We start from the raw sequence: 27,086 nt of genomic DNA on the forward strand, positions 1-27,086 counted from the left end.
AGAGAAATCAATAATTTTGACCCATACAATGTATTACAAATATAATCATGCTACTTAAGACTGGTTTTGTGGTCCAGGGTCACAAATGAGATGTGCTTTAACAGCCAGTCTCTGTTTCAGAAAAAAAGATCTAATGACAATAATATGAAAATGAATGAATCTCAGGAACGATCTTGTGGAATGTTGTTTATTTTGAAGACATTGCTGATGAATGTCTGGAATGTCCACAAACACAAAGGATTCATTAAATTTCTGTTCAAAAGTAATTAAAGTACATTCTGCCATCGTCACACACACAAACGCATCAACATTAGACATTTTTGTTCATGAAAGACTGGAGCCAATTATTAAAAGTTGATTAAAATTCATAGAAAATGTCCAGTGCTAAAACATATTCTGGTCACATTTCACCTCAAAAAGAAAAAAAAAAGCCCCAAGAAGATATGTATTTTGTATATTTATTTTGACTTTTTTAAATGAAAATTAAGCACATTTTTCCCCCTCAAATTCTTCTTGTATTAAATCAAAATGCCCCCCCCCCCTTCCTTTTTTCAATGTTTATTAGATTCACATTAGATATTTCTATTACTCCAATGCAATTATTTTAAAAATTAAATTAAAGCATTAAAGCAGTACAATTTAAATAATATAACATATAACAATAATATAAGGGGCTTTTACCCCTTTAATTCTTGTTGTAAATATTCAATGCTTTTTATTAGCCTTATTACATTCTCATTAAATATTGTTATTATTCTAATGCACAATTTTTTCAATGATGATCCTTATTAGATTTTCATTATATAATATTATTACTGTAATGGATTTATAAAAATGTGACCCTGGACCACAAAACCAGTCTTAAGTAGCACAGGTATATTTGTAGCAATAGCCAAAAATACACTGTATGAGTCAGAATTTTTGATTTTTCATTTATGCCAAAAATCATTGGGATATTAAGATAGATTTCCTACTGTAAATATATCAAAACATATTTTTTTATTTGTAATATGCATTGCTTAGAACTTCATTTAGACAACTTTAAAGGTGATTTTCTCAATATTTCGATTTTTTGCATTCTCCAATTCTAGATTTTCAAATAGTTGTGTCTCAGCCAAATATTGTCCGAACCTAATAAACCATATATGATTGAAAAGCTTATTTTGACCCTTATGACTAGTTTTTTGGTCCAGGATCACATATAAATATGCATTAAGGCAATACAAAAAATATTACCATGATATAAAAACAGTGATGGGGAAAGTTACTTTTAAAAGTAATGCATTACAATATTAAGTTACTCCCTAAAAAAGTAACTAATTACGTTACTTAGTTACTTTTTATGGAAAGTAATGCGTTATTTTTTAAATCTGGGCAGGGCTTGCTTGTTTGTTTTTAATCTAAAAAGTTATATTTTTGTCAAATGTAAAAGCCTTTTCACACCAAAAGCCTCAGGCTTAGAGAAAAGTAAATTGACGTCTGTACAGTAGACCGCAGAAGAAAAATGGCAAACCTTCAGCAATAAAAAAGGAAAATAAATGTTAGATTATCTTGAGTAATTTTTGTTTATTAGTATGGATGAATTGAATCATCGAAGGTCGGCAGCAAAGACATCGGTTAATAAAATGGGATTAAATACATAAAGGATATTTGTATTATTTAACATTTAATTGCGTTGAATTTCAGTTTTTTATTCATTTTGAGGAATACTGTATCTTTTTTAGTGAGTGAGATGAATTAATGCATGTTCACATTTATTCTAGAACTAAAGTAACATCTTACAATTTCTCTCAACATGGGGACCGGAGAGCTTTTAATCAATAAATGGGGGAAAAGTAACTGGCGTTACTTATTTGAAAAAGTAACTCAAATATTTTCTTGTCAATTAAAAAGTGATGCGTTACTTTACTAGTTACTTGGAAAAAGTAATATTATTACGTAACTTGCGTTACTTGCAATGCATTACCACCAACACTTGTATATAATTATGTGTTTTTGCATTACAGTAATGAATTTTGTCTTAACTGTAATGTAAATGATAACGCAAAATAAACAGGTGCAGCTCCTAAAACAGGCTTGATTTTCTTTAAACCGATAGTTTCTCTTATTTGTTTTTTGAGGTGAAATATGAGTCAGACACGCTCTCGACAGATTTGAATATCATTGTAAACATTCACAATATAAATCCAGGAGGCTGAACACCAGAAAAAGACACATTTAAGGAAAAACATTCATGTTCCACTTTAATAGTGTTACTGCAATTCAGGACCTTTGCCATAAAAACCTAAAAATAAAATCTTGAAAACAACCAGCATGTGGATGGATCACTCAATCACATCCACTGATCTGCGTTTCACAGGTGTGATTGTCATAGATCATAAGGCACTTCCACTTGTTAAACAGTCCATTTTCACCTGGTCTTCCTGTTTTCCAGCGCTCAGGAAGCTGCTAATCCGGCTCACTGGCAGGGATACCTGGCCCAGGTGGGCAGCACACCTGTCTCATTGGCGATCCTCCAGTAACGCTCTCGCAGCAGAAACGCTCCGGGTTTGGGCTGCCGCTGCCGAGTGAAGACTCCCTTCTTATTCCCAACCACTCGAGTGATAGCTAAAGACGAGAGAGAGATTAATGCATGCTTTCCTCAAAGAAACAGTCCACAAAAATGAAAATGAGCTCGTCCAGATGAGTTTGTTTCTTCATCAAATTTGTAGAAATGTAGCATTGCATCACTTGCTCACCAACGGATCCTCTGGAGCGAATGGGTGCCGTCAGAATGAGAGTCCAAACAGCTGATAAAAACATCACAATAATCCACAAGTAATCCATACCACTCCAGTCCATCAGTTAACATTTTGAGAAGACAAAAGCTGTGTTTTTAAGAAACAAATCCATCAATTTTATCTTCAAACCGTTTACTAAAATAAATGAGTCCATAATCCATAATAATGCTTCCTCCAGTGGAAAAAGTCCATCTCATGTTGTCTCTCACATCAAAATCCAGCCACAGATTTGTTTAGAGCTGTTTTGGACTGTAAACGGTGTTTGATCTGATTCAGACCAGACCACTTTTTTAACTGCAGTAAGTGTTCTTATAAATGAAGGACTCATTTTTTAGTCAAAAGCATCTTAACAATGGATTTGTTTCTTACAAACATGCAGCTTTTGTCTTCTCCGGATGTTTACCGATGGACTGGAGAGGTGTGGATTACTTCTGGATTATTGTGATGTTTTTATCTGCTGTTTGGATTCTCATTCTGACGGCACCCATTCACTGCAAAGGATCCATTGGTGAGCAAGTGATGCAATGCTGCATTGCATAAATTCTCATTGAGAAACAAACTCATCTACAGTTGAGGTCAAGTTTACATCCCCTGTTCAGAATCTGCAAAATGTTAATTATTTTACCAAAATAAGAGGATCACACAAAACGCATGATATATTTTATTTAGTACTGAACTGAATAAGATATTTCACATAAAAGACGTTTACATATAGTGCATAGTTGAATTTATAAAAATGACCCCTGTTCAAAAAGTTTACATCCCCTTGATTCTTAATACTGTGTTGTTCTCTGAATGATCCACAGCTGTTTTTTGTTTAGTGATAGTTGTTCATGAGTCCCTTGTTTGTTCTGAACAGTTAAACTGCCTGCTGTTCTTCAGAAAAATCCTTGAAGTCCCACAAATTATTTTGTTTTCCAACAATGACTGTATGATTTTCAGATCCATCTTTTCACACTGAGGACAACTGAGGGACTCATTTGCAACTATTACAGAAGGTTCAAACACTCACTGATGCTCCAGAAGGAAAAACCATGCGTTATTAATACTTTAAGGGGGGTGAAAACTTTTTGAATTTGAAGATCAGAGTAAATTTAACTTGTTTTGTCTCCTGGTAAACAAGTATCGTCTATAGCTTCTGAAGGACAGTACTAAAAATGTGATATTTAGGCAAAATAAGAAAAATGTACATATCTCCATTCTGTTCAAAAGTTTTCACCCCCGGCTCTTACTGCATGGATTTCCTTCTGGAGCATGATTTTGAGATGCATCTTTTCACACTGAGGACAACTGAGGGACTCATATGCAACTATTACAGAAGAAAAAACATGCAGTAAGAGCCGGGGGTGAAAACATTTGAAAAGAATGGAGATGTGTGCATTTTTCTTATTTTGCCTAAATATCACATTTTTAGTACTGTCCTTCAGAAGCTATAGAAGATATTTATTTCCCAGAAAACAAAACAAGTTAAATTTACCCTGATCTTTAAATTCAAAAAGTTTTCACCCTCTTAATGTATTTATTATTGTTTTCCTTCTGGAGCATCAGTGAGTGTTTGAACATGAGTCCCTCAGTTGTCCTCAGTGTGAAAAGATGGATCTCAAAATCACACAGTCATTGTTGGAAAGGGTTCAAATACACAAAAATGCTGAAAAACCAAATAATTTGTGGAACCTGAAGGATTTTTCTGAAGAACAGCGGGCAGTTTATCTGTTCAGGACAAACGAGGGACTCATGAACAACTATCACTAAACAAAAACACAGCTGTGGATCATTCAGGAAACAACACAGTATTGAGAATCAAGGGGATGTAAACTTTTGAACAGGGGTCGTTTTTATAATTCAACAATTATTTTGTCTTGCAGACTATAAATGTCTTTTATGTGAAACATCTTATTCAGGTTAGGGTTAGAAAAAATAATCAACATTTTGCAGATTCTGAAAGGGGGGTGTAAACTTTTGACCTCAACTGTTCATCTTTTAAACTTTAAAACTGAGTTGTTTTTATTCATCAGAGCAGAAAATGTGCAAATAGAGATCTGTCTGACACGTTTCCATTCTCTTATCAAAGCGTGCATGAGTGAATAGTATGCTAGTTAGTATGCTCTATGTGTTCTAGAAAAACCTGTTCGGAGCAAAGGAAAAAGCTGTGGTCGTTTCCTACTTTGAGCCGTCATGAAGTCGGCAAAGTTCCAGATGAGTTCTCCGATCACGAACTCCTTCCTCTTCTGGTCGAACACGTTGTGGTAGTTCTGCAGGACCGTCTTTTGATACTCCTCTGTGAACATCATGGGTGGATCCTGCAGGACGACAAACATGTGAGCTTCACTTTTTCCCACAGCTGTCAATGCTGGGTAAACAGAAAAACTACCGTAATATTTTGTGTGTGTCTGTGTAAAAAATGATGTACGTATATGGGCCGTTCACAACCAAAACACATTTAAAAACATTTAAGTATTCAAATCTTAGATGTTTACTAAGATCCTTCTATTATCTATTGAAACCCATAATAGTATTTGAAATATCAGTAAGCTTAATATATATAAAATCATCATTTATTGGGTACTTTCAATTGGGAGGTGGCTGTCCCGAACCCTAATACCAAAATTTTTTACCAAATTACCAACTTTCAAAACAATACTTTAAAAGTATCTTTTTGATTCTTTTAAAAAGTGAAGTAAAAATAAATAAATAAATAAAATAAATAAATTATAAATTATATATATGTGACCCTGGACCACAAAACCAGTCATAAGGTTAAATTTGACAAAACTGAGATATATACATCATATGAAAGCTCAATAAATAAGCTTTCTTTTGATGTATGGTTTGTTAGGATAGGACAATATTTGGCTGAGATACATCTATTTGAAATCAGAAATCTGAGGATGCAAAAAAATCAAAAATACTGAGAAAATCACCTTTAAAGTTGTTCAAATTAGGTTCTTAACAATGCATATTACAAATCAAAAATTACATTTTGATATGTTTACAGTAGGAATTTTACAAAAAATCTTCATGGAACATGATCTTTACTTAATTTCCTAATGATTTTTGGCATAAAAGAAAAATCAATAATTTTGACCCATACAATGTATTTTTGGCTATTGCTACAAATATACCCCAGCGACTTAAGACTGGTTTTGTGGTCCAGGGTCACATATATATATATATATATATATATATATATATTATATTATATTATATTATATTATATTATATTTGCTTTGTAAATTATGAAACTTCATGTAAAAAAAACAAGTGTTTTGGAAAAAGACATTTTGTTTGCCAAAAAAAATTACAAAAATTGCTTTGAATAATTCCTTTAGTGTAGATTAATAAAGAAAATAAACCAATATTTAAAAAAGATATTTATGTGTTAAAATTATACATTTAAGCAAAATATATGACAAAATATCTTATTTGCATAATTTATTAATAAAACACAAAAAACATAAATAAAATATATATTGATATCAACTCTATCCATCAACCCACACATTAACCATTAATAAAGTAACAAAGTATATTCATAAATATCTAAACATATAACATGAAAATTTTTATGACAAAAATGATTTGCATAAATCCTATATATACTATATTCTTATTACAAAATATCTAATATGTGTTATTCCTTTAGAAATACTAGTAAGAAAAATAGGTATGTATACTAGGGGTGTGCTCAAAATATCGATTCTTAGATACATACCGATATAAGAAAAAAAGATACAGTATCGATATTCTAGCCCTTAGTATCGATACTACGCCCAGCCATTAGGGGGCGCAGCGGCGCCCGCGAATTTAAAAAAACTCACGGAGTAACAGCACAGAGAAGTGTACTAAGTTCAAAGCATGTTGACCAACTTCTGTTTTTGAACAAAAATCTTAAGTCATAGGATAAAGCTAGCATTACCAAGAGAATCCTCAGGTTATTGTTTTGTTGCTGCAGTGATTTTTGTTCAACCTGCCTTTTTGAGGACAAACCTGGTTTAGACGTAAGATTTTAAAAATCCATCCTGTTATGAGGTAGATTTGTTGTTGTGCCAAATGTTAAAGCAAGATGTAGCATTTAAGTGATTTCATAGTGAAATATAAGAAGATTTAATAAGAAGTTAAGAATAATAAGAAGATTTTGTGCTTGTGTGAGCTCAGACTGTACCCTTGGAAAGTTAAATGTTGACTTGTGGTAATTTCCAGAATAAAACAATTTGTGTACAATTAATCAGAGCACTTAAAGTTGCAAATATTTAAGCAAAATGCACTTTGTTATAATGCACTTTTGTCTTCAATAAATTGAAGAAAAATGCAGAGCTCTGTTTGTTGAGTAAATGTGTTCAGCATTAACTAATTGGCTCTGGCTCATGTATTTTTATTGAATCGTATCGAATCGTGTCACATTGTATCAAATCATATCGAGACAGCTCTGTATCGAGGTACGTATCGAATCGAGACCTGTGTATCGAGGTATGTATCGTATCGCCAGGTTCTCCAAGGTATACAGCCCTAATGTATACACTGCTGCTCAAAAGTAAAAGATCTGTAAGATTTTTTTTTTTTTTTTTAAAGAGACTTTTCTGTTTATCAAGGCTGTGTTTATTTGATTAAAAATATAAAAAAAACTGTAATATTGTAAAATGTTAATGAAATTTAAAATAGTGGTTTTCTATTGTAATTTCTTTAAAATAGAATTTATTCCTGTGATGCAAAGCTGAAGTTTCAGCATCATTACAACAGTCTTCAGAAATCATTCTAATATGCTGATTTAATATCAATAAAAAAATTGTGCTGCTCAATATATATACACTGCACAAAAAATAAAGGGAACACTTGGAGTTACATTGTGTTGTTTAAGTGTTCCCTTTATTTTTTGATCAGTGTGTATATATATATATATATATATATATATATATATATATAGATAGTTAAAACTTGTGATACTTTTCTAGAATCTTTGAATCTTTAAATAAAACGTTAAAAAGAGCAACATGAAATCATTTTTAACAATAAAAACCTTAATGTTTTCTTTCTTTCTCTTTAAAAGAAATGAATACTTTTATTCAGCAAGGATGATTTAAATTGATAAAAAGTGATAGTAAACACTTTTATTGTTAGAAAAAAAATCTATTTTAAAGAAATGCTGTTCTTTTGAACTTTCTATTCATCAAAGAATCCTGATAAAAGTATCACAGGTTCAAAAACTATTAAGCAGCACAACATTGATAATAAAAGTAATAAATCAGCATATTAGAATGATTTCTAAAGGATCATGTGAGACTGAAGACTGGAGTAATGATGCTGATGAAAATACAGAAATACATTTTTATTTTAAAGTATAATAAAATAATAAACTGTTATTTTGAATTGCAATAATATGTGACCCTGGACCACAAAACCAGTCATAAGGTTAAATTTTACAAAACTGAGATGTATACATCATATGAAAGCTCAATAAATAAGCTTTCAATTGATGTATGGTTTGTTAGAATAGGACACTATTTGGCCGAGATACATCTATTTGAAAATCTGGAATCTGAGGATGCAAAAAAATCAAAATCCTGAGAAAATCACCTTTAAAGTTGTCCAAATTAAGTTCTTAACAATGCATATTACTAATCAAAAATTACATTTTGATACATTTACAGTAGGAATTTTACAAAAAATCTTCATGGAACATGATCTTTACTCAATTTCCTAATGATTTTTGGCATAAAAGCAAAATCAATAATTTTGACCCATACTATGTATTTTTGGCTATTGCTACAAATATACCCCAGCGACTTAAGACTGGTTTTGTGCTCCAGGGTCACATATTTCATAATATGACTTCTTCCCTGTATTTTTGATCAAATAAATGGAACTTTGATGAGCATTAGAGTTAAAAAAAAAAAAAAAAAAATCTTACTGATCCCAACTTTTGAGCGTCAGTATGTGTGTGTGTGTGTGTGTGTGTGTGTGTGTGTATATATATATATAAATGTGTATATTATGACAAAAGACTTAATTTGCATAATTAATTTAGTGATTGAAGTGTTAAATAAATGCACACAGCGCATGTAAATAAATGATCCCCTCAGCATCTGCATTTCATTCTCACCTTGTGTTTCCAGACTCAGGCTAGACATTTACATCTAAAATGAGGTCTTGTGCTGATTTGTTTATTCTTATTGAAAGCATTATTAATAGCATCTGTGTGTGTGAATGTGTGGACTTACGCTGTGTAAGCCGGGCACCGCGTCGGCTCCGTACTCGCTCTGGATGATGGGTTTCTGGTATTTGCCGTACCAGTTATCAAACTGAGTGTTGAGCTGAATACTGATGATCTCTGTGTGACCCGGGTCATGATACCACGAGAAATAGCTGTTCACACAAATAACATCCACATACGGCGCCTGATGACCAGAACACAGCAAATCAGCAAAAACTCCCAAATTGAGATTTATATATCAGCTCAATAAATAAGCTTTCCATTGATGTTTGTTAGGAAAGGACAAAATTTGGCTGAGATACAACTATTTGAAATCTGCAATCTGAGGGTGCAAAAAAAAAAAACTAAATATTGAGAAAATCACCTTTAAAGTTGTTCAAATTAAGTTTTCAGCAATGCATATTACTAATCAAAAATTAAGTTTTGATATATTTACTGTAGGAAATTTACAAATTGTTTTCATGGAACATGATCTTTACTTAATATCCTGATGATTTTTGGCATAAAAGAAAAATCTGTCATTTTAACCCCTGCAATGTATTCTTGGCTACTTCTACAAATATACTTGTGCTACTTAAGACTGGTTTTGTGGTCCAGGGTCACATATGCATTACATTTAGCACTGAACTAAACATGAAAGTTTAAAGATAAAAGACAAGTAACAATTGTATCAATAATATCTAAAAAAAATAAAAAAAATATAAAATAAATTTGAGTGGCAGTATGTGTGTGTGTGTGTGTGTGTGTGTGTGTATATATATATATATATATATATATAATAAAATAAATAGTTAAAAAAGTTTAAATAATAAATAAATAAAATGAATCTCAATATTTCAAAATATAAAAATCTATCTTAATATTTCAAAATATTTCATTATGCAATTTTCAAGAAATTGTATTTTGTACTCCAATAATCTTTATTTATATATATATATATATATATATATACACATACATACACACATACATTTATTTATTTATATTTTTTCCTTAATATTTGCTTAAGATCTGCTTTACGTAATTCCTTTAGTGAATCACAAATTTAAATGTTAAGTAAATAATAATAAGTAATTAGTAAAATAATAAAATAAATAAATAGTTACAAAAGTTAAAACAATAAATAAATATATCTCAATATTTTAAAATATTTCATTATGTAACTTTCAAGTAGTATTTTGTACTCCAACAATCTTTATATATATATATATATATATATATATATATATATATATGACCCTGGACCACAAAACCTTAAGTCGCTGGAGTATATTTGTAGCAATAGCCAAAAATACATTGCATGGGTCAAAATTATTGATTTTTCTTTTATGCCAAAAATCATTAGGAAATTAAGTAAAGATCATGTTCCATTAAGATTTTTTGTAAAATTCCTACTGTAAACTTATCAAAATGTAATTTTTGATTAGTAATATGCATTGTTAAGAAATTTAATTGGACAACTTTAAAAGTGATTTTCTCAGTATTTTGATTTTTTTGCACCCTCAGATTCCAGATTTTCAAATAGACGTATCTCAGCCAAATATTGTCCTATCCTAACAAACCATAAGCTTATTTATTGAGCTTTCATATGATGTATACATCTCAGTTTTGTAAAATTTAACCTTATGACTGGTTTTGTGGTCCAGGGTCACACACACACAGATATATATATAATCATTTTAGTAATATAATATTATTTTTTCCTTAATATTAGCTTAAGATCTACTTTGCATAATTCCTTAAGTGAATTACAATTAAAATATGTAAGTAATAAGTGAAAGTAAAAAATAAAAAAAATAAAAAATGAATACATCTCAATATTTCAAAATATTTCATTATGCAATTTACAAGAAATAGTATTTTGTACTCCAATAATCTTTTTTTCTTCAGCGTAATAAAGATGACTCTTTTCAGCAAGAAGTCACTGAGATATAGTCATAGGATTTGTTACGAAACACTCACTGCCAACGAGAGTGAAAGTTGAAATAAGGTCTGTACGGCATGAGGAAGTTTGTGTTTTATCTACTAGAGAGTGAAGTGTGTGAGTGAAAACGGTTAACCAAAGTACATTTGCAGAATGACTGACTGTATGTGAATGACGCAGATCTACTGTAGATCAACTCAACTCATGATAGAGAGAAATAGAAGATAAGAACTGTTCGAACTACTGGAATAAAAACATCAGTAGGTGCAAGGTTGTGTAATGGACATTTTGCAACACCGAAACTGCTCAAAAATACATGTATAAAATGTCAAATCTCACCCCTTGATCTCTGGCATAGTTACTGTCGGTGATGTATGTGACCGCTCGAGTGGAATCCAGAGACTTCGTATGAGACACCAGTTCCCTATGGAAAAAAATACATCAGAAAAAAAAACAGTTTGAGATGTTTTTGACACTACGAAACAATAATTACTTTACCAGATGGTAAAATAAACCTTTTAAAAAAGATTAATCTATTCCCAGTTTAAAAAAAAAGGATTCGGACACTTTTTACCCAATATTTTTGTCAGTTATTTATGAATATTGCATAAGGATGTATTATTTTATTATTTAAAATAATTATAACAAATATGAATAAATATATGAATAAATATACATTTTCATTGATTTCCGTAACTTTCCCCAGATGTTTATTTAAAAATAAAATTGTACTTATTATTTATTTGTATTAATTTTACTCACTGTGCTTTAATTTAACAATTTATTCATTTAATTATTTTTTTAATTACTACTTAAAATATTTATTATAAATTAAAATTGTTTAAAATTAATTTAAATAAAAGCTACTTTAAAATATTAAGAAATACTACAAAAGTATATAAATAATAAAAAAAGAAAAAAGTAGCAGTCAATGATAAATAAGTCATGGCTGTGTTCTGAGATGCTCAAAAACCATGAGAAATCACTTTCATAAGATTTTCAACTATTATTTTTCAACAATAACAGTCACCACAAATCATTTCTGGCTGATTGAATAAGAATTATCATTGATTTCCATGACTTTTCCCAGGATGTTTATTCAAATTTAATTATTATTTATCTTCATCAATTTTATTCACTGTACTTGAACAATGTATTTATTTGATTTATTTTAAAATTATTATTTTAATCATTTTTATTCTTAATTATTTATTTATTGTAAATTACAGCTAAATGGAAATAAAAAAATTATAAAAATAACACAAGAACCAAACAAAATAACTAAACCAACTAAAATTAAAATAGAAAATGCATAAAATAAAAAGCTAATTTAAAAAAAATTATTAAATGCTAGTAAATAAATAATAAACAGTATATAAATAATACAAAAAACAACAACAATGTAATGTAAGTCAACCACAAATAAGTCATGACTATGTTCTGAGATGAGAAAAGCTTAAAAACCTCTCTCAAGATTTTCAAATATTATTGTACAACAATTTCAGTCACCGCAAATCATTATTTTATTAGGGTTAAAATGTTTTTTTAATATTATTTATTTGCTGCTGTAGTGTTTATTAATATTTTAAATTAGCTTTTATTTTATTAATTTTATTGAATGTAATTTTAATTTTAATTTTAAAGATTGTCAAATTTGTTTACTATTTAAATATGAATTTTCATTGATATCTCTGACCTTTTCAGCATTTTTTATTATTACTTATTTTTATCTATTTTATTTATTGTGTATTAATTTTATAATTATTTATTTCATTTATTTTAATTTTAATTTTTTATTTATTTTTTATTCATAATTAATTATATTATATATTTTATTTTTCCAAGCCTGGAAATCACCAGTTTAACGTCAGGTTTTCCACAATCATTGCAAAGGGAACAAGAACTTTTAGTCAAAATCAGTGAAGCGGACAGGTACATTAACATCATGACATTACATTTAACATGCTTTTGCTGTTCTAGCTAGCGTTAATAACTCAAACGGACGTTATTTGCAACTAAATCTCCCTTCAAGAGCTCAAGCTGTTGAGACTCAGACCATGAGAAGTTTCCGGTGTTTTGGCCCGCGGCGTGTTTATGATGCTCCGGTATGTTAATGAGGCTCAAAGCAGGTGTTTCTACCTGAAGACATTCATTACAGCTGCTGAACAGGACTCAACATATGTGCACAAACCACTGATTATGATGCATTGCTGTCAAAACAACTTCACATGAACACAGAGTGACGAAAAACTGAATTTCTGCTCTTTTAAACTACTAAAACAGTGTCTTGTGGTCCTCTTTTAGGTGTAAACATGCTGTCATCTGGACCACTAAAGCTATTAATGGGAGTCATTCATATTCAGTTTGACTCACTTGAAGTAGAATCCGGCGGGCGGCCATTCAGAAGCCGGTTCATTGGCCACAGACCACATGACCACAGACGGATGGTTCTTATCACGCCGGACCAGCTCCTCCATAACCGTCAGGTGATGAGCCAGAGAAACGTTCCCAAAACTGCGTCTGAGGACCACACAAACCCAGTTTATTGATTATCTGATATAGATATGACAATAAAACCACCTCAGATTAAAACACTTTAAACAGATGGAGATTAAACATGAATCAGGGCTGTTATTATTGACTAAAACAATTAAAATTGTTATTTACACAAAGCTGAAATAAAATGTTAATTAAATAAAATGTCAGATAAAAAAACTGTTAAGATGAAGAAATAAGATGAAGTACTAACTAAACTAAAATAAAAAATATAAACCAAAACGTAAACTAAAATTAAAAAGAAACTAGAAATATTTCATATTTTTCTAAACTAAAACTATTAAAATTGGGTTTAAGTGAAGCTGAAATAAAATAAAGTATAAATGCTACATGATGACTTTGAAAAACAAAATTTAGAAATTAAGTGAAAAATGGTTAAATAATAAGGTTACTTAAATTAAAAATGGAAATAAATATAAAGCTATATATAAATATAATTTTTTTTTTAATTAAATGAACTATTAAATATTTAATATGTTTAAATATTGAAATAAAAAAACAAGATATATATAAACGTCAGGAGAAACCTAAATTATTATTATTTTAAAATCTTAAAATAAATAAATAAAATATGTTTACATAAATGGAAATTAAAATGGAAATAAAAATAAATTAAAGCTATATGTAAATATTAAGAGAAAACTCAAATTTAAACTATTGAAAACTAACAAAAAATAGAAATTACCTGAAATACATTTAAATAATTAATTACTGAAACTAAAATTGAAATAAAAATAAATAAAAAATATATATATTAAGAAAAAAATAAAACGTAAAATATTCCCCCCAAAAAATGGGAAATTAACTGAAATATATTAAAATATTAAACCAAACAAATAATGACAATGAATAATAATTTCAATTAATTTTAAACTAAGAAAAATTAAAAACTAAGTGAAATACATTTAAATAAGAAATTACTGAAACTAAAATTGAAATAAAAATAAATAAAAAAATATGTAAATATTAAGAAACAACTAAAATATAAAAAAAATATTTTAGTTTTATTCAAAATTCTACACTAAAAAAATGAGAAATGAAGTGAAATACATTTAAATAACAAATTACTGAAACTAAAATTGAAATAAAAATAAATAAAAAATATATAAATATTAAGAAAACAAATATAACAAATTCATTTAAAATTTACACTAAGAAAAATGAGAAATGAAGTGAAATACATTTAAATAAATGACTGAAACTAAAATTTGAATAAAAATAAATAAAAATATATATAAATAAGAAAAAAGTACAATTAATTAATTAATTACAATTAAAACTCTAATATAAAAAATATTAAAAAAAATTATTTTAGTTTTATTCAAAATTCTACACTAAAAAGTGAGAAATGAAGTGAAATACATTTAAATAATAAATTACTTAAACTAACATTGAAATAAAATCAATAAAAATGTATATATAAATATTAAGAAAAACTACAACTTAAAATATTGAAAATCCGCAACAAAAACAAAAAAATTAACTGAAATATATTCAAAAATAAAAAAATTACTACAACTAAAATGAACTTAATATTTATTTATAGCTAATTGATTAAGGGGAAAAAATACAAAAATGTTAACTAAAATTAAATTGAAAACGAAAAATATGAAAATAAAACCTAATTCTAAATATTAATAAATACTATAATAGCATATAAATAATATTAAAACAACAACGTGGATTCATTTCCTACAGGCTTGTAACCTTGACATCATTTCCGACAGACAAAATATACAAAAAGGGATGAAACGGGACACTAGACACTGTTTTTGCACCACACTTTGGCAAAAACTCCTCAGTAAAAGCTGAAGTGTTTGTGTTTGTTGGGACGGCGTCTCACATGTCTTTGATTCCCACTCCAGGACACTCGTCTATGATGACGATGCCGTGCCGGTCGGCCATCTGCAGGATCTCCTCGGCGTAGGGATAGTGACTGGTGCGGAACGAGTTGGCTCCCATCCACTTCATCAGGTTAAAGTCCTTCACCACCAGAGGCCAGTCGAAGCCTTTCCCTCGGATCTGGAACACAAACCCTGGGTCTCAGTCAGGTGACCGACACTGAAATCTGAAATGCAGTGTTTTACTCTCATAGCAGCTGCGTGAGGATCAGCAAACATCAGCTATAATAACACAAGTATGAGAGGATGCGGTTGTGTGGGTAAGCGGTCGAGTTAATAGCTGAAATCAGCTGCTTTTACCGCGATTATGCTTTTAAAGCTGTCAGCATTTACTCTGTAATATTGTCTTTTTAAACCAGTATGACTTTCTTTCTTTCTTAGCAGAATGTTAACACTAATATGTGTTAACATTCGACTAAGGAGACCATAAAAACAAAAGCAAAAGCATATAAAAAAAATGACTAAAACCAACAAATTAAATCGAAAACTGAAAATAAAATAAAATCTCAAATTAGAAATAAATATAAAAGAATAAATAGAAATTTTGCCTAAAATAACATAAAAAGTTAAATAAATTATAGAAATGCATAAAATAAAAGCTTACAATATTAATAAATATAAAGAAAAGACCATGTGCATATTCATGCAATCACACTGTAATTAGTATAAGAAAAAAATTGAATACTAATATTACTAAAATAATATTACAAAATATTTAAAGAAATAAGCTTAAGTACTAACATTACTAAAACTAAATCTAAAAAAGTTAAATAAATTAAAGCATTTATGGAAATGCATAAAATAAAAGCAAAATATCAATGTTATATGATAACTTTGTACAAAAAAAATTAGTTATTAAGTGAAATGTGTCTAAATAATTACATTACTAAATATAATTCTAAATTAAATCTATATATAAATTGGCAAAAAAAAATCAGCTGTTAAGCGATTAATGAATAAAATTTAAATAGAAATAAAAATAAAATAGGTTTTATACAAAAATGTAAAAAAAGAAATATGTTTAAATAACAAATTACTAAAACTAAAATGAAAATAAAAATAAATTAAAATATGTTATTACATTTAAGAAAAAACTACAACTTGTACTAATAAAAATATTAAACTAAACATTTTAAATGAATCAAAAATACATTTAAATATTAACATTTTTAAAACTAAAATAAAAATCTAAATAAATGAAAGCTACATATATATATATATATATCTATATATATATATATATATATATATATATATATATATATATATATATATATATATATATATATATAATCTCAAATGAACAGAATTAATTAGAAATTAACTAAAATACATTTAAATAATAAATAACTAAAATAGAAAAAAAAATACAACTATTATAATCTTAAACTAACAAAAATTAGAAATTAAATGAAATACATTTAAATAAATTACTGAAACTAAAATGGAAATAAAAATACATAAAAAAATATGCATGAATGTTAAGAAAAAATACAACTTAAAATACTGAAAATCTAAAATAAAAATAAATCAAAGCATAATTAAAGCAGTTATGGAAATGCATAAAATATTAATAAATATAATAGAAAAGACCATGTGCTTATGAATTCAATCACACTGTAATTCTGTAATTCAATACTAATATGAACTAAATCTAAAATAAAAATAAATTAAATCAAAATTAAAAAGAATAAAAATTTAAAAAGCACATCAAATTAGCAAAAATGTATAATAGATAAAATAAAAGATCAATATATTACTACTACCACAACCTACTACTAATAACAATAATAATAAAAAAACATGTGCATGTTCATTAATTTATTTGCACTGTTTTGCAACTGGAATTTGAATATATTCTAAATATTTTCTTGGCAACTAATTATAATGAAATAAGTTGAAGTACTAAAATTACTAAATTTATATCTGAAAAATAAATTAAAATGAACATAAAAAAGCAACAAAATTACTTAAACCTAAACTAAAATTAAAATCAAAACAGAACAAAAGGTCATTTAAAATGTTGAAAAAAGGCCATGTTCATATTCATTCAGTCGCAGTGTGATCAGCACACAGGAACTAATGCATTACTTGATGCGTTTCGTCTGAAAATGTGAGATTTCAGATATCTGATTATTGATTTTCAATGCATTTTTCAGTCTGCTTCACACGCAAAGCTATCATATGATTTCAGACCACTCTGAAGATAACGCATGAGTCTTATCAAACTACTTTATGAAACTTTATGGTCTCTGTTTGTCATTTTTTGAAGCCTGACAGCATCAAACCTCAATGACTTAAAGACTATTTTTAATAACTTTTGCATTACACAGAAGAAAGAAAAGTCATACAGGTTTGCATTAATGTAAGCGTAAGTATATTAAGGCAAAATATTAATTTCCAGGTGTTAGTTTCTTCAGTAGCGTGTGGTTTTGCTGCCCTCTGGTGTCACTCACGTCTGCGTCCTCGTGTTTGTTGACCCCATGGAAGTAAAACGGCTTGTTGTTGATGAGAAACTGTGTCTTGGTGACTTTAACGGTACGAATTCCCACAGGAAGAGTGTAAACGTCTGTCTGTCCGTCCTCTGCTGTCGCCTGAACCTACAAAACCAGAACAGACAGCTTTTCATTAGTCGCATTTTAACAGTATATAGCAATCCACGGCAATATTTACCAACAATATTTTAAACTAAAACATGCATGAAAAATACCATGCTAAAACAACTGTTAATATTTCTGATGAATGCTGTGCTTTTTTGTTATTTGTCAAATAAAATAAATGTTGAATGAAAAAAAAGTTACATTTTTTTTGTATTAAATCAAACTAAAACAGTAATAAAAATATATAAAAACTATATAGACATATATAATTTTATATAATAAATATATATTAGTATATGATAAATTACTAAAATGAAAACAAAAGTAGTGATACTATTAAACTGATTAATGGAAATTAATTTCATTTTTAATAACTTTACAAAGTATTTATTTACTAAGTGTTTGCAGGGTTATAATAGTTATCTCAAACATTTTTGTTATTTAAAATAAATAGTTAATTGAAATAAAGGCAACATTTCTCGTTTTTCTTTTATATTACCTTGATGCACTAAAATAATCAAAACCTAAACTTAAATAAAAATGAATTAAAAAATTCAATAATTTGTTTTAAAAACTAAATAAATTACTAAAACTTTAACAAAATTTAAAATGAAAATGGAAAATATACAAATAAAAACTAATTCAGCCTATTAATAAAAACTACAGTATCTCATTGATAATAAAATGACAACTGAAATTGAACTGAGAAATGAAAATTAATTTCTAACTCAGTATTGCTTTACAACAAGGTTCCTTTTGTTGACATTACTTAACAAAAATTCCTGAAACAATTATTAATTCTAGTTCATATTTAAATATTAATGTCAGCATTTACTCATACATTATTAAAACAAAAATGATCTATTTGTTCATATTATTTAATGCACCTGAACTTACATTAACTAATGGGACCTTCATTGTCTAATGCAATTTTTACTACTTAAGTGTAAATCAAAAATGCTATTAAAACTAGTCTAATTACAAAATATTGGCAAACAAACAATTATAATCAGTGCAAACTGAAAACACTTGTGACTTGCTTGTGCATTTCATTTGTTCAGTTCATGCATTCATGCATAGCGTCAATATTAGACCCAATGGGAAACTGTTCTAGAACACTGACCTCCATGGAGTAAAGATAAGCTGGGTTTTCGTGCATCAGGTACGGCCACCACAGGTTGACGTCTGTGATTTTAAGGACTCCTCTGGTGCCATCGGCTGAAGCCACGCATCTGCCGTCATGTGCTGACAGAGTCACTTTCACAGCGGGTTTAGAGCTGCCCAACACGGACACGTTATAACTGACCAGCCCTAAAACACAGGACAGACAGTAGATGCAGATTCTGACTTTTGACCTCAACTATATACCCCAATAATGACTGGAAGCAGATAACACTGGAAGGACGTTCAAGTTACAATGCTCCAAGTCTGCTCTTACGTTAAAAATAAGCGACACATTGGATGCTTAGGATGTTTACCGATGTTATCAGAGAACGTCGTCTCGACTGTAATGTCATCAATGTGCGCCTTCGGTGTGGTGTAGAGCAGGACCGACCGGTGTATTCCAGCATAGTTGAAGAAATCAAAGTTAATGTTCTGAACAAAGTAGCCAGAAGGGTATCTGAGAGGAAAACAAGATGGCAAAGACAAAAAGGTTTGTATTTATCCATCTAGGACTAAGACAAGAGATCATGTTAATTACTGGTTTTGGCGTTCAATTTAAATGATAATTAATGTTCAGTTGAATTATCTAAACTGAATATGGGGGAGTGCTGGAATCTTTGGAAATGTTTAAAAGTAATGTTTAAAAACTTTTACAAAATAAATAAATAATAATACAAAAATACATTTTTAAATATCACAAAATGTTTACAAATGCAATAATATCATGGCTTAAGTATTGTGATAATACTTTACCGTGGAGCCCCCGATACATATAAAAAAAAAAAAAATAAAAAAAATCAGATTAAAAAATAAATAATCAAACAAATGAAAAAATGTTTTTTTTTTTTTTTGTTTTTTTTTATTAAAATAAGAATAAAATATGTAAAAATAAATAATATTTTTTTATTAAAAAAATAAAGGGAAAAAATAAATAAAAACATTTAAAAATAAATAAATAAATAAACAAAAAAAAGGGAAAAATGAAAATATGATTAAAATAAGATTAAAATATGTAAAAAAGTAACATTTGGGGGGCTGTAGCATCTAAAATATTGAAAAAAAAATGTTTTCAAAAATAAATAAATAATAAAAATACCAAATTAAAACAGAAAATAAAGATAAAAAATACATTTTAAAACGTATTCAAGTAAATAGGGTCTGTAGAATCTAAAATATTGAAAACAATGTTTTCGAACATAAATAATAAAAAATACAATACAAAATAAAAAAATGAAAAAGAAAAAAATATTTAAATAAATAAATAGATAAATACAAATGTGATTAAAATAATACAAAAAGTAAATAAATAATATTTGGTGGTCTGTAACATCTAAAATATTTAAAAAAAATGTTTTCAAAAATAAGTAAATAAAAGGACCAAATTAAATAAATTAAATAAATACATTTTAAAAATAAATAGGGTCTGTAGAATCTAAAATATTGAAAAAAATGTTTTCAAAAACAAATAAGTAATAAAAATACCAAATTAAAAAAGAAAAAAAAAATTTAAATAATAAATAGAAATATACAAATTTTATTAGATAAATTAAATAAATACATATTAAAAGTAAATAGGCTCTGTAGCATATAAAATAAGACAAAAAGTATATAAAAAATATTTGGGGGTCTGTAACATCTAAAAAAAAAAAAAAAAAATGTTTTCAAAAATAAATAAAAGGACCAAATTAGATAAATTAAATAAATACATTTTAAAAGTAAATAGGCTTTGTAGCATCTAAAATATTGAAAAAAAGATTAAAAATGTTGATTTTAATTAATAAATAGATATATACAAATTTTATTAAAATAAGACAAAAAGTAAATAAAAAATATTTGGAGGTCTGTAACATCTAAAATATAAAAAAATATATTTTCAAAAATAAATAAATAAAAGGACCAAATTAAATAAATAAATTTTAAAAGTAAATAGGCTCTGTAGCATCTAAAATATTGAAATAATAATAATAAAATGTTGATTTTAATTAATAAATAGATATATACAAATTTTACTAAAATAAGACAAAAAGTAAATAAAATATATTTGGAGGTCTGTAACATCTAAAATATAAAAAAAAATGTTTTCAAAAATAAATAAATGAATAAAAGGACCAAATTAGATAAATTAAATAAACACATTTTAAAAGTAAATAGGCTTTGTAGCATCTAAAATATTGAAAAAAAGATTAAAATGTTGATTTTAATTAATAAATGGATATATACAAATTGTATTAAAATAAGACAAAAAATAAATAAAAAATATTTGGAGGTCTGTAAGATCTAGAATATATATAAAAAAAATGTTTCTAAAAATGAATAAATAAATAAAAGGACCAAATTAGATAAATTAAATAAACACATTTTAAAAGTAAATAGGCTTTGTAGCATCTAAAATATTGAAAAAAAATAATAAAATGTTGATTTTAATTAATAAATAGATAAAAACAAATTTAACTAAAATAAGACAAAAAAGTAAATAAAAATTATTTGGAGGTCTGTAACATTTAAAAAAATATTTTCAAAAATAAATACATAAAAGGACCAAATTAGATAAATTAAATAAACACATTTTAAAAGTAAATAGGCTTTGTAGCATCTAAAATATTGGGGGAAAAAAAGAATAAAATGTTGATTTTAATTAATAAATAGATATATACAAATTTGACTAAAATAAGACAAAAAGTAAATAAAAAATATTTGGGGGTCTGTAACATCTAAAATATAAAAAAAAGTTTTCAAAAATAAATAAATAAATAAAAGGACCAAATTAGATAGATTAAATACATAAAAAAAGTAAATAGGCTCTGTAGCATCTTAAATATTGAAAAAAATAATAAAATGTTGATGTTAATTAATAAATAGATATATACAAATTTTATTAAAATAAGACAAAAAAGTAAATAAAAAATATTTGGAGGTCTGTAACATCTAAAATATATATATATAAAAAAATGTTTCTAAAAATGAATAAATAAATAAAAGGACCAAATTAGATAAATTAAATAAACACATTTTAAAAGTAAATAGGCTTTGTAGCATCTAAAATATTGAAAAAACTAATAAAATGTTGATTTTAATTAATAAATAGATAAAAACAAATTTAACTAAAATAAGACAAAAAAGTAAATAAAAATTATTTGGAGGTCTGTAACATTTAAAAAAATATTTTCAAAAATAAATACATAAAAGGACCAAATTAGATCAATTAAATAAACACATTTTAAAAGTAAATAGGCTTTGTAGCATCTAAAATATTGAAAAAAATATTAAAATGTTGATTTTAATTAATAAATAGATATATACAAATTTTATTAAAATAAGACAAAAAGTAAATAAAAAATATTTGGAGGTCTGTACCATCTAAAATATTAAAAACAATATTTTCATTGAATGATATGGACACATTAGTTATGTTTGTCATCTGACCTGGTGCGATCATTCATATACTGGATGGTTCCCGGTGGAAGTGTCTCTAGAGTTAAAGTGTTGTTCACTGCGATGGTGATCCGACACGGATTTGCGTTGCTCTGCCGCAGCACGCCGCTGATGTCCGCCTCAAACGGGAGATGGCCGCCCGCGTGTTCGGTCATCTTGACCCCGTTCACCCACTGCAAGATGGAGACATCACAGAACCGCATGTGAGTCCTGAGACTGTGACTAATCATGAGTCAAAAGACAACCTTCTAAATCCCACAGACTTACAAGCACAGAGTAATAGTGAGCACTTCCCACTCGGAGCACGATCTGCGTTCCTCTGTCCTGGATCCAGCGCGCCGGCACCCATACGTCCTTCTCATACCACACCCAGCCAATGAAATCACGGATTTTGGCATCTTGTGTAATGTCGTTGTAGCTGGATGGCACTGGCATGTCAATAACAGGCCCTGTCTGGAATTAAAAATGACACAAAAATACACTCAGTATGCAAAATATGAATGATTGCATGGTTAATATGCAATATTACGCAATTATGTAAGTTGGCTGACAATAGCCTCTAAAATAATTGACAGCATTTTGAGGAATAAACAACATGTCTTTTTATTTTAATTAAAACGTTTGATACTGTTCTTGATAAAGAGGCTGTTTCTTCTCAAGAAGCATTGCAAAACACACACATTGCACATCGGGTTATTGTGCAAAAAGGGCAAAAGAGAACTGATGAGGAAATGAATGCAAGGGACTGTGTAAATAAATAATAAGACACTAGATCAAATTTAAAAAATAAATGTAGAAATCAATTTAAAATGATTTTAATAATAAATGATATATTATTAATAATATAACAATAAATAATACATTATTTAATATAATATTACATTTATTTATTTTAAAATATTATATGATATTAATTTATTATTAATAAAAAACATTATTTTAATAAATGTATAATATGTCATATAACCTTAACACTGCAGTATTAAGTAGAAAACAAGTATGAACAAATTAAAAATAAACATTAAAAAAAGACACTAGATTAAAATATATAAATTCAATTAAAATAATTAAATGAATAACATGGTACATAATCCTAACTGTACAGTATTATATGAAGTAGAAAACAAACGTAATGATAAAGCATTATGGGTGCCCGTGGAAAATATTACAGAAAAACTATATCAATTAAAAATTAAATTAAATTAAATAAACCAAAATCAAACGTAAAAATAATTACAATTATTTACTAAAAAAATTATGTGGTACATAATTCTAACAGTACAGAAAACGAACATAATAATGCAGCATTATGGTCCATGGAAAAACTGTATAAAATAATAAATAAATAAATAAATAAGACACTGTATTAAATTGACTAAATATATTCAATTAACAATTTAAAAAGAATAAAAACTAAGTAAATAAATAATATTTGGGAGTCTGTAGCATCTTAAATATTAAGAAAATGTTTTCAAATATAAATAAATAATAAAAAGTCCAAATTAAAAAAGAAAATACATTGAAAAAAATAAGGCAACAAAAAAAGGAAAAAGAAAAATTTGATTAAATAAGAATAAAATAATTGGGGGTCTGTAGCATCTAAAGTATTGAAAAATGGTTTTAAATAAAATAAATAAATAAAAACATTAGATTAAAATAAAAAAATACTAAGTAAATAAATAATATTTAAAAAAAAACATGTCAAAAATAAATAAAGAAAGAAAATAAATAAATAAATAAAAAAATTATATATATAACTAAATATCTTCCAAATAATATTAATATTATTTAATAATATATTTTTTTATCTTTAAACATTACAATATAAGTTAAATTTTAGGATGGGGGTATCTGCTATCTAAAAGACTGAAAACAACCCATTTTTTGTTTTCATCTACAGTGGGATCCGAAGGTCTGAGATTTTGTATTGTATTGAAATCTAAAATGATGGAACTTCTCAAATCGATTGATCATTCAATGACTGACGTAACAATAATAAATGATTTCAATAAATGTATAATATGCTACTGAAGTGTTAGGGTTATGTGCCATATTATACATTTATTGAAATAATTTATTATTAAATGTCTGTGGAAAATGCTAGAGAAAATTTGTATTAAATATAAAAATAAATAAATACAAAAGATACTACATTAAACTAATTCAATTAAAAAACATTTTTAAAAGAATTAATATGGTACCTAACAGTACATTATTATAATAAGTAGAAAACAAAAGTAATAATGAAGCATTATGGGTGCCTGTGGAAAAATACATAATAAATAAAATAAACAATAAATAATAAGAGACCAAAGGTCTGAGATTTTTGTTTTGTATTGCATTTAAAACAGAAAATGAATCTAAAATGATAGAACTTCTCAAATTCAAACTTTTTTTAAATGGCTGATAATTAAATTTGTACTGAAAACATTTGTTCAGACTTCAGACTTTTGGACCCCACTATAATTGAGCTAAAGTTCTTTATATCTCACGTGACCTCCGCCAGCGGACTCTTGTACCACTCCTGCTCAAAGCCGCGGTTCCTGTCCGGAGAGAGATCCGCTCTGAATCTCCATAAACCGCTCACGTCTTTCACTTCTCTGGAGGGAGACTCTGTGGGAAAGAGCATCCCGCCCTGCAGAGCTTGACACACGCTGCAAAGAGCGGCCAGAAACACATATTTCGCCGCCCGCTCCGCTCCGGTTGAGCCCATCATGCGCTGCTCGACGGTCTGTTTACACTGAAGCACATCAGCGACGGTCCACTTCCGCTGCGCGCGTGACGTCGGCGCGTCACGACGCTTCCTCAATTTTCCTATTTTTTTTTTATTATTATTATTATTTTTACCTTTGCATCTTTATTTTACACTGTGTGTACTAGGCTTTTAATTTTAAAAACAGAAGATCAACAATATCTAAAAACTATTTTATGTTATTTCTAAAAAAAATTTGATTCGATTTTTTTATTTTAAATACTATAATCACTTTTTTGTTTATTCTGTTGTATCCTTACTGTATTTGTAATTCATTAAAATTAATAAAAAATACATAGTAGTAGTAATAATAATAATAATAAAACATGCATTTAAACTTAATGTTTTAAAATATTTTACCATGTGTTTTATTATATTTGTATGGTGCATTTTGTGTTACATGTTGTACAAAAATATCTTATATACAAGAAATCAAGGGTTTTTGAAAGGCCTGTATAATATCAGATAAATAATACCCCACAGACTGAAACATACTCAATATTAAATTAATTAATAAATGTAACTAAAATAATTAAAATAAAATAAAAATGACTGAAGTAACAATAATGAATTATTTCTATAAATGTTTAATATGGCACATAACCCCAACACTGCAGTATCAAAGAGAAAACAAATGCTAGAATGTTAGAGAAAAATATATAAAAATAAATAAATAATATGACACTATATTAAACTAATTTAATTAAAATTATTCATTTTTTTAAATAAATAATATGGTACGTAATCCTAACAGTACAGTATTATAATAAGTAGAAAACAAAAGTAATAATGAAACATTATCGGTGCATGTGGAAAATATTAGAGAAAAACTGTGTAAAAAATGGAATAAATAAATATGAAGACACCAGATTACCAAACAAAATTTATTAAAATATTTTTAAAATATAGTTATTAAAATATGAAACATAATTAATTATTAAATGCAATTATTAAATAATATTAAATATTAGTACGTAAATATGGTAAAAACACATGAGTAAAAAACAAAAGTAGCATTATAAAAACTAAATATCTTCCAAACAATATTTTATATATATATATATATATATATATATATATATATATTTTTTTTTTTTTTTTTTTTTTTTGTCTTTAAACATTACAATATAGAGCTGTAATATCTAAAAGACTAAAATCACCTGAATCTACCTATTTTTGTTTCCATATACAAGGTCCAAAGTTATGCAATTTTGTTTGGTATCGTATTTTTAAAAAAATTACTAAATTTATTATACATAAATATAAACTGGAAATAGTTCTGGAAATATCTCAAAACAATTTTATGAATTTTTGAAAAATAAAATGTCAAATAACTTTATTTCTATTATTATTATTACTTGATTGATTTTTTTGTTTATATTATAATATAATATAATATTTTTTGTTTATTCTATTGCACCCTTGCTGTACTTTTAATTATTTAAAATCAACAAAAATATAACTACTACTAATAATCATTATCATAATAAGAAAACATATTATTTTATCATGCGTTTTATTTACACTATAGGCCTACATCCTATATTTATAAGGTGTATTTTGTGTTATATGTTTATGGAAACAGAAGAACTATAAGAAAATATATATTTTTTATAATACTCCACAGAGTAAAAAATTGAAATACACTCAAAATTACATTGAACTGTATCTAAATTAAAATATAAACATGCAGGAGTCATTTTGACCACAAGGGGGAGACAATATATCACTCTCTAGATTCAAGATTCGCTTTACTCGCAAACGGTTCA

At 27.2% G+C, this 27,086-nt stretch overlaps 1 protein-coding gene across 1 annotated transcript; it reads right to left on the minus strand.

Annotated features, from left to right (window-relative positions):
• Nucleotides 1-173: 173 nt before the first annotated feature.
• On the minus strand, nt 174-25,278 carry LOC141334935 (beta-glucuronidase-like). Its single transcript, XM_073840159.1, has 12 exons — nt 25,063-25,278; nt 22,833-23,018; nt 22,557-22,738; nt 19,448-19,590; nt 19,093-19,280; nt 17,826-17,969; nt 15,312-15,490; nt 13,286-13,432; nt 11,252-11,336; nt 8,996-9,172; nt 4,945-5,080; nt 174-2,607 (listed from the first exon to the last, which is right to left on the minus strand). Exons 1-12 carry the CDS (start codon nt 25,276-25,278, stop codon nt 2,459-2,461), a joined length of 1,932 nt encoding a protein of 643 aa, XP_073696260.1. The 3' UTR covers nt 174-2,458.
• Nucleotides 25,279-27,086: the final 1,808 nt, after the last annotated feature.

The sequence above is a fragment of the Garra rufa genome, chromosome 5, assembly GCF_049309525.1.
Source record: "Garra rufa chromosome 5, GarRuf1.0, whole genome shotgun sequence".
In the NCBI taxonomy this organism is placed as follows: domain Eukaryota; kingdom Metazoa; phylum Chordata; class Actinopteri; order Cypriniformes; family Cyprinidae; genus Garra; species Garra rufa.

What these genes read in the sequence shown, in the direction of transcription:
- LOC141334935 (XM_073840159.1), bottom strand. Translation starts at nt 25,278, where the DNA reads ATGGGCTCAACCGGAGCGGAGCGGGCGGCGAAATATGTGTTTCTGGCC. An exon ending in TATATGAATGATCGCACCAG is followed by an intron (nt 19,591 to 22,556) that starts GTCAGATGACAA and finishes TTTTCCTCTCAG; the next exon opens with ATACCCTTCTGGCTACTTTG. An exon ending in CGACTTCATGACGGCTCAAA is followed by an intron (nt 2,608 to 4,944) that starts GTAGGAAACGAC and finishes TCTCGTCTTTAG; the next exon opens with CTATCACTCGAGTGGTTGGG.